This window comes from Diachasma alloeum, unplaced genomic scaffold, assembly GCF_001412515.2.
Source record: "Diachasma alloeum isolate Michigan unplaced genomic scaffold, Dall2.0 Dall_scaffold_00214, whole genome shotgun sequence".
Classification (NCBI taxonomy): domain Eukaryota; kingdom Metazoa; phylum Arthropoda; class Insecta; order Hymenoptera; family Braconidae; genus Diachasma; species Diachasma alloeum.
Genome location: NW_021680379.1, coordinates 2,232,278 through 2,242,120, shown reverse-complemented (window position 1 = coordinate 2,242,120; position 9,843 = coordinate 2,232,278). Strand labels below are relative to the sequence as shown.

Below are 9,843 nucleotides of genomic sequence, written 5' to 3'. Positions count from 1 at the left end.
CCGCAGAAAATCAGGATGCAGTACCCGAGCTTGGGTTATATATGCAAGAACTCGTATGATTATAACGAGAAAAGCCATTGTTGCACAGTAGATATTATAAAACCATTTCCGATAATCATTGTATGGATTCCACAAACCTTAAGACCGGAGAGTTTCATGTAGTAGGAATACTTTCAAAAGAGAACTATCCTTTAAATTCTGGGTTGCGGGCCGAAATTTCACCGGATCGAAATCCCATTACAAGTACAGTGGATACTACTTAAAGATGTCAGCTTCGGGGGTACGAATTCCACGAATTTGAGTGATTGAGAAGCCCCTACTCATGCTCGACGGACGAACAGAGAGAGGGAGAGAGAAGGTGAAAATCTGTCTGATACAAACCTCCCATACCGCCAGTGATCCTACTGCGCATTCCTGGCGCGCAGAGGACGCACGCTTGGATGGTTAAAGGAAAAGAACAACACTCGTGAACTTTACGCACGCCGTGCGCAAAACATCCCTTTTACGCACACTAAAGCGCTTCGAAAAGTGCACTTTTGAGACAGGTACCACAAATAGTACAATTCAATACTAGGGCACATGAAAAATTTTCTGGCGAATATGAGTTTGCAGTAGTAGCCGAAGGCGAGTGATGCAAACTATACGAGTCAGAAAATTGTTCTGCGCCCGTGTGTCGAACAATATTTTTTGTCACGAGGGTCATAGACAGTGTTTTAGGCAGGTATGCGCAACAACCTAGGGCTGCCCACGATATCGAGACTAGTCTCGGTCTCGTCTCGTATCGTCTCGGTTCCATGAACCGATACCGAGACGATACCGCGTCCAGAATTTTCCAGACGATACCAAGACGATACTCGCTTAAATAGTAGTTTCGACGAGACTCTCAACGAGAGACTCGGCGAGACTTGAGAGTTTTTCGCTCTTCGTGTTGTCTGCAATACATTGGCTTTGAGGGCAGTGTTGACCGATAAAGAGAGTCGACCATCGCTAATGGAAGAGGGAAATTCACCAAAAGTCGCTAGTTGGAGAACGGGAATTCACCACAGAAATCTCCAGTGGCGGTACTCGGTTTACATTTTGACAACTTTGAAAAGGGGATCTTACGCGGGTCAAATATCTCAAGAGTCTCATACCTGCAAGGATTGTACCCCGCGAGAGTCACACCTTGTAACGAACATACCTCACAAAGTTCGCGCCTCGTGAGGGCCAAATGTCACAAGAAACTTAACTCGGCAGACAGGACTATCAGCAGGGTCAAATTTCGGCAGAAGTTACCTGCCTCTGTTATTTGACTCTTGTGTTCATTTGACCCCCTCCGAGACACGACTTTTGCTAGGTATGATTTTTGCGACCTCTGACCATCACGACGCATCGCCCTTCCAACGTTTGATCCTCGCGAGGCATGACCTTTGCGAGACATGATCATTGCGATGCTTGACTTTTGCGGTCTTAAACTGGGAATACAGGATTGAGAGGTGGAAAAAATTTGTTTTTCTCTTAATTGAGCGAGACCGACGAGACGAGACGAGACTAAGCATAAAGTTCCGAGACTCACGCGAGACAGAGACGAAGAGACGAGACCGAGTTAGACCGATACTGCAGCGAGACCGAGACGATACCAAGAATTTTGAATATCAACGAGACCGAGACGAGACTTTCCACAATCTCGTGGCAGCCCTACAACAACCTGATCATCGCTACTTTCGATAGGATTTCGATCCGGTGGAATTTTGCCCCGCACCTGAATTCTGGAGTGGGTAATATGGACTCCATCTCAAAGTACATAACATTTTCAAAAAAAAAAGTATAAAAGTTGAAGTCTCATGTTTTCAAATACAATAAAACATATTTATTCAAGTAGGTTTTCAATTTCTGTGATACAAATTCCATGTATGTCACAATTCTGTATTTATCGACCCCCCCCCCCAAATGCCAATGAAACCCTCGGAGGCGACAGAAAAGACAAAAAATTTTTTTTTTCACCCGGCGCCAAAGTGTCAGATGTTGGGTTTTTGCCGGGGGGAAAGTCGACTTTCGCCAAAATGGAATTTTTCCGCCAAGTGAAGGTTGGTTCTGTATCTACTGACGATTCTGATGCTAATGAAATCCTTGGAGGCATCAGAAATGAAGTAAAAAATTTTCATTTTCACCTGGCTCAAGGGTCAGATTTTTTAACAATTTCATTTTTTATGTAGACAACGAATAAATTTTGCAACCTTCTCCCCTTGTTGGGTAAAAATGTCAAGCCTCCACATACATGCGTCTCGCCTCTACCCCCTCGTGAAATGTCGATTTTCGAGATTTAAAAAATAAATTTAACAATTGCATTTTTTTATTTTAATAACGCATGCGTAAAGAGGAATACCGAGATGAACCGGAGATGAACCCGGATTTTAAAAAAACACCTGGAAGTGTTTCACTTTGTCTGAGGCGGCAAATTTAATTCATAGTTAATTTAATTTTGAGATTTTCAATTATGATTGTTACAATTACAGCGCGCTATAGCGCGCGTTCGGTCTCGTAAGAAAAAAGGAGAGGATTTCATAGGCCTATAGAATTAAGGAGATCGGCAAGGATTTGGAAGGTCTAAATGCAAGCCCTGGTTTCACCTAACGAGTGCTAAAAATGGGACAACCAGAGGTAGAAAAGTCTCGGAAGCACTCGGGAAGAGGCTTCCCAGGACCTATCCAGTTCTGTACGGAAAGACCTAAGTAGAATTCGTCAAGTCCAATTATTCGACTCGGGATAATGCGCTACGTCAGGCATGTTTCACCAGATTATTCAGAGTATTGTCATGGTGATTCTTCCAGAAGTTTGAGCGAAATTTTACGGCTCAACGCAGCCGAATGCTGGATTGAGTCATCTCGATGACCTTCAGGTAGCAATGGTAGCAAATGGTAGCAAGTGCAACAGGTAGAACATTTCGAGTAAAATATCTATTCTACACGAAGTATCATGTAACCATAGAAGCTCGATCATCACCGAGGCCCGTCAGATTCATTTTTACATAGATTATGACATTTAAACTACCTAAGACTTCCTGTAGAATAGATGTTTCGATGAGGTTATGTTACTTGGTGCACTTTTTGCTCGTTGGAATTACTCGAGTTGACTACTTTGGGTATTCGGCTGCTTTGAGCAGTCTAGAATCGCTTAAACTTCTTGAAGAATTATCATGACAATCTATTCGATGACCTGATGAAACATCATAGGGTAGTGCATTCATAGATCCAAAATACAGAGTAGAATCAGAGATAACTTGTTGATTGTAATTCATCTAATGGAATTACTTAAGCTCAGACGTAGAATGTGTTACCCTCAACATGAGAGGTTCCTTGAGAGGAGTCTCCGAAGCATTTACCTCCAACACCCATCAATCCTGGGATATGAGATATTTTTTGAAATTTTTCCGAAAATTTCTCATAATTTGCGTTTGTCTCCTTTTCAGCAATTCCATGGAATGTTCCATTGGAAGTCTAAAACGATTCCTTTGGAATTCTTTTAGCAGTAACTTTTTTTTACACGAAAGGCTTGTAATTCAATGACGTAAAGCATTGAATCCACTGCCGAAGCCGTCAATTTTGATGGATAGAAATCAAAGACACGAGGGACGTCAAATCAAAAGTTTCGGTTCTTGGATGATTCTTGTAAACGGCGGACCAAACTCCAGCGCCACTGAATTAAGGTCTGGGTTTTTAACCCTAGACTGGTCACCATGCGAGGGAATTGCCGCAACACGTCGTTTTATTTACCTTGCCATCGACTGGTTGATCGGAAAAATTTGAGAAAAATTGTACCACTCATTTCAGAGTCGAAATTTCAAACAGCGCATTTGCTACTGCATATCATGAACTGCATAGAACATACACGGTCATGTATTTTTGTTTGGCTGCGGAAACACTGCGAGGCTGTATTGCGTCATATGTTCATGTTCTTTTATGAAAACGTTCCGGTGTTACACTTAGAACGTGAAGTTTCTCCTTTTTATAATTAGATTAAATAGCTAAATTATATACAGATTATATATACAGAGATTGATGGTCCAATACCATGCAAAAGTAATTGTATTGCGTGTAACAGTTGAATAAAAAATAATATTTATATGCTTTGAATTTTTTTTTCTATTTCACTGCTACATTATCATATGTACTGTAACCTGAGATTTTATTATATATGATTAAACGGTATGAAAATAGAATTACCTGAAGGAAGATTATTTATTTGAGGGGTTATCGTAATTAAATATTAGGACTTGAAATGGAGGATTAGGATAATCAAATTTTTGTCACTAGGCCCAATAAACCGCGATTTTAACCTCGCTTCGACCCAATGACGAAATGCGCTAGATCAGATCGGGCCGTTACTTGAACGATCTGGAGCCCAATTCTCCTTACTCGTCCAATATTCTGCCAATTGTTGATCAACACTACTAGAATTTAAAAAGACTGACGATTAATTTCGAGGTCTATAATATGAACTATGTCCGTTTACTTCTACAAATGTAGAAACTCACGTATCTGGAGATAAGCATGACATTTTGGCTCACTGAAGACTTTTTTCTCACGCCACCTTATGAGACTTTGACTGAACTTCACCTCTCTGGCTCAGATTTTTGACTGTGAGAAATTTGTTACTGTGAGCATTAGTTTCCTTCATTGGGATGTGTTTTCAGAAAATGAAATGGATGGAATTAACCAGGCGACGTTGAATTGTTAATTGAAATTAAATTCATAGATAATTCATCTTTGGTTATAAACATCTTATATGAACTCTAGATGAATGTCATTGTTCATCTTCTTCGAACAAAGCATTTTAATCGAGTATGTTCGCTAAGGTTCCCATCATACAAATGGACTAATCGAAAAATACCCGATAGCTTTGAAGCTCGTGTGGTATTGTATATGAAAATAATGAAACGTTGAAAAAGAAAGTATTGTACTGTATTGTATATTGCAATATGAAATGTAGAAACTTCTAGGACTTTTCGGAGACTTGTAGAATCCGTTAGAATAGTTCAGAAAATTCACTGGTTTTCTGCAAAAACCAGGGATTATATCATATTTTATAGACATTTCGAAAAATCCGCGGATTCTCATAAAAATTCTCAGCTTTCCAACGGAATTATTTTTTCTTTTTCAATCCATTGAAATTTTTTGACAAATAAAAAAAAATGATTTTGATCAATCTGTTTCTTGTCCCTAGGCATTACAGAATCGCCAGAAGTTGAAAGCTCTCACCTTGAAATTTTTCTCCGTGGAGACTGATGTGATGTAGGCCATCAGTGAGAAGTCTGATCTCACTTTCCTGTCACCAGATAGCTGTAGCCTGAAGGATGATCTGCCTCACTTCAATCTCCTTACGAATCTCGAGCATCTCAATCTCCGAGGACTCTACAATCTGATCAACAACAATTTCCTAATTCAGTTATCAGGGAATAATAAAAACCTGAAATATCTGAATATCAGTGACATCTTCAATATCTGCGATTATAGAGTGACGAATTATCAAAAAGGATTCATCTTGAAGAGCTTATTCTGTCGAATCTTCCTGCAGTCACAAACCAGGCCCTCAGCAAAATGCATAGTCTGAGGAAATTACAATATGTGGATTGTATCGATGTCTACGATGAAGGAATCATCGAATTGATGAAGCATGGACCGAACTTGAAGTATATTGACTTGCAGGGTACCAGCATGTCTGGTGAAGTTCTTGCCAACGCGATCGATTATTACTACCGGAAGGACTAACAATCTTGGACTTCGAACGACTGTCAATAGCTATGTGGGAAAACACTGGAATAAGATTGAAAATAATTCTCTTCTAACTATAGAAGTGGAACCGTAAGGTGATGATGAAGAGGATGATGATGAACTCAGGGATTATCACGATGATTACTACGGTTATAATTATGATTACGAAGGAGAATATTTCGATGGTTATTAAAGGCACTATCCCTATTTTCATAAGATTGACTGTATTCTTCAATTTGTAAAGTAATACTAAATCAGCAACTCTTTAAAATTGATCTTCCTGAGTAAAACAATTTTCAGGGAGACATTGAGTCATTCATGGTTAATCGTTGTGCAGATGGTAGATGGTCTCGATCCGTCCACTGTTCGTTGGAAATAAATCAAATCATCACCAGTAGTAATGCCCTGAGTGCTTGGAAATTATGTATTTTTTTCCGACAGGTTCATCATATACAGTCCATTAGTATTCATCATTATGTTGGCTCCAAAGGGTATTTGCCCTGAGCCAGGGATAAAGATTTGGATTCAGTAAGATTCAGATACAGCAATATGTGTGTAAAATGTGGACCGGGAAGAAAATACCCGATTAATATTGATTCGCGAAAGAAATTAATACTGATTATTCCATCTTTGCTGTCCATAATTCCTCGTTATTATTTCCTACATTGAAATTTTTTCAGATAATCCCTTGGTAGTGGTGAGAAATAGGCCCTTAATTATCACCCCAGTTACAAATTCTGTAGTACTTATCAACCCTTCCCGTAATTTTTGTGCTTCTTAACAAATGAATATATCTCTCTTGGATGATTTATTCATAAATTTTTTTCATTTCCATCTAAATAGTTTACTAGAACGGTTGAACGTTCTTAAGTAATACTCCTCAATAGTGTGAAGTATCTCATGGCCGCAGTAAAGATCTAGAATTTGTAAGAACTCGAAGGATTAGATTGAAAGATTTGTGACTCAATCTGTATTCGGTGACGACATTGATGTACGTTTCGGGTCCGTAAAACACCGCTTACGGACGTCCTGACAAGTGTCATTCAATACTTGGCCTTAAAGAACTTTTCTGCTTCATATAATTGCAAAACTCGCCATAGGCTTTTCCTGCGACCCCAGTACCAGAAAAGTTCCTCACGACTTAGTACCGCAATGTACGATGATTATTTGAATCACTACGAACCGTGGTAACTTGAGGCATGTTCAAATGAATGAAACCGTACGCTGAGTATACATATTCCCGTTGTGTCAATGTCATCATCATTAGAATTGAACATTTTATCGGTGAACTGAATGCAGTCCATGGACAATCATAAGCTGCTTGATGAACTCCAGCAATCTAAGAGAATGCGATAAATAATGATTCTCATCGATGTGAACATCTGCAAAATTTTAACCCTAGATTGGTCACCATATCAAGTAAACGCCGCAGCGTGCCCGAGTAGAAATTCTGTTCAGGTCTCGATCAGAAACTGATCAAGTCCGATCCGAAATTCTGATCAGGCATGTTACACCTCTGCCTTATGTTTTTTTACTAGGGTGTTTTTCTCTAATTGCCATTGACTGCGTAGCCGGAAAAATTCAAAAAAATTTGACTTCTTCGATTGAAGCGCCCAAAAAATTATAGTATTTTTCAGAACTACATGATTCCCGAAATTGTTAAAGAAAACAAATTGCTTGCAACAGATGAATTATTGTTTTTCACGTTAAATGAAATTGCCCGTTACGCGTCGTTGCCGGAAACTCGCTAAATGTGCCCCAGCAGTGTATAATTCGGCAACGCTGGAGCTTAAATACCACAGCAGCGATGCCCCGCGCAGGTGACCAAAGTCGTAGGGTCGTGTATGATGATCAGACTAGAATTAAGACTCTAATTGCCTCATTGTTCAAACGTTCAGCACAAGTACAGAACATCAAAGTTTGTAAAGATACTCCTAATGCGTGCAACAGATTTTTTTCAACATCCTCCCAATTATTCTTTGCACTGTTCTACAAGAGAAAAGAATCGTTGGTACAGAAAAAACACTTTACACAATAAATTTTAGCTGATGATAAGAATTTGAAATACATATTGTATACTATAAAGACAGGTGCAAAGAATTATTGCGTTGACTAAAACGGTGGCGAATATTATTGGATTGTACAATTTTTCCAACGACCTGACATATCTGAAATTCATCCAAATTGCAATAATGATGATTTATCACTGGCAAAGGACTATTAGATAAGAATGTAAGACTCACTTAAACAATTCTATATATTCTTCGATAAGTGCTTTCAAGCGCTTCGAAACTGTAGTTGAATTCGATGGCGAAATCGTTGTACTAGGACATATTCTACGAATCTGATTCGAAAGTATCTGCGAACACATCAAACAGTTTTTTCCACAGAAGATATAATGGATCTCGAACGAGCATGGAAAATCAAGAACAGAAGAAATAAAAATGTCACTTGAAAATGAAGAGATAAATGTGTTGTGAATTGGGTGAAAAGTCCATCCGTTGCTATCCAATGTAGCATCATAAAATACATTCCTATCGTTTCTAAGGCTAAACAAATGAAGAATGCTCTACTCGAATTTAAGGTAAAAGGATAACGAGCTGGATAGATAGTTTTTGTAAACACAATCGATTCATTCGATCTAGACGGAGGGTTCAGAATGTATGCCCTGAAAGAAACTGTTGTTATTGATAATACTAACAAATCTTTTCATGAAGAGCCTAGAATGAATGTTATGTACAAACGAGACTTAAACGCAGATCAATTTAAGCATAACATTCCCATGACCGTAAAATTAATGAAAATCCCTCATCGCATCTAGTGGAAGTCTTGCGTCGAACTTACCCCAATGGCTGTACTACAAATGCTGAGAAAGCTATGATAACCACGGTACCATAATAAATCCTAAACAAACGGGCTAATCTCGCAATTTCCACGATACTTTGTGTTAGTGTATTGCGAGACACCTGAACATTCCAATGAATGTGGCATGTCTTTATCAAGAAGTAAAATTCTCGTCGATGAACGAATAATCGACAACCCTAGATAGACCAATAGTTTTTATTCCTTTTCTCTTCACTAGTTCATTGAAGTTCCACGTACTTTAAATGTACTTAATACAGCGGTGAGCGTAGTGGCAGCGAATTCAATTGTCATCATGTGATCAGTTTTCAAAAGTCTGATGATGTTGTTTATATTACAAACCACGCCAAAACATAATCCAGGTATCACGAGGGCAATAGGTATTACTTCCCAATAAGCCCATTTTGGTTCACGATGCGTGAGAATACTACCCATTGAATACAATCCGATTGATTGCAGAATGCGGACATCTCCGCCTAGAAGATGTTCAAAATACAATCGCAACGGCCGTCCCGTACTATCAAACTCAGTCATCGTAGTTCTCTTAGTGGATTGAACAGTACTGCAATGCTTGGATGAAATGGAAGAGAATAATCGCGGGGTTCAATTACGTGTGGCAGCGGGTAGACTGCTTTGCAAGATCGATATAATGAGCTTTCAATATTCAATACCGTGTGCCTGAACGATATATGAGCTAGAAGATAAGTGGGGAAATTACGCTACATAGCGTAATACAGGCACGCTCAATGATCATTTTCTCAAGTAAAAATTGATAAGGTTCTATGGGACTGGGAGCGTATTTTCGAGTCGCGATACGCGTTGTGTATGACACAAACATAGTACTTGGCTCTTCAAAGGGATATGACTAGGAGGAATAGAAGAAGATTGTAAAACAGCGTCATGATAAGATGGGACGTCTTTATTGATAGACGATAGACGATTGATAGTGATGGACGTTTGTGGGAACCGAGCCCAAGGAGGCCGTTCGTTTCATTTGTTAAATACTTGTATCATATCTTGGCAAGCTGCGTACAACCACGAGTTATCTGTGACATGCGCCTACGCAGTCTTCCATTGGAATGTTGCGAACAGACATTGGACATCATCAGAGGGGTTGATCGTGAGTCTCTCGTCTTGCCACCCCACTATTTGCATCGGCCAATGGTGAACACGAACTGTCCGTCCACAACCGCTCTCTCTCTCTCTCTCTCTCTCTCTCTCTCTCTCTCTC

General features: G+C 39.4%; 1 protein-coding gene across 1 annotated transcript; it reads right to left on the bottom strand.

Annotated features, from left to right (window-relative positions):
* Positions 1-6,336: 6,336 nt before the first annotated feature.
* On the bottom strand, positions 6,337-9,146 carry LOC107037253 (odorant receptor 82a-like). The gene is made up of 8 exons (XM_029126048.1): positions 8,853-9,146; positions 8,595-8,791; positions 8,202-8,418; positions 7,994-8,109; positions 7,819-7,918; positions 7,620-7,739; positions 6,934-7,089; positions 6,337-6,667 (listed from the first exon to the last, which is right to left on the bottom strand). The coding sequence occupies exons 1-8, from the start codon at positions 9,144-9,146 to the stop codon at positions 6,617-6,619; spliced, it is 1,251 nt and encodes a 416-aa protein (XP_028981881.1). The 3' UTR covers positions 6,337-6,616.
* Between the last annotated feature and the right edge of the window lie 697 nt (positions 9,147-9,843).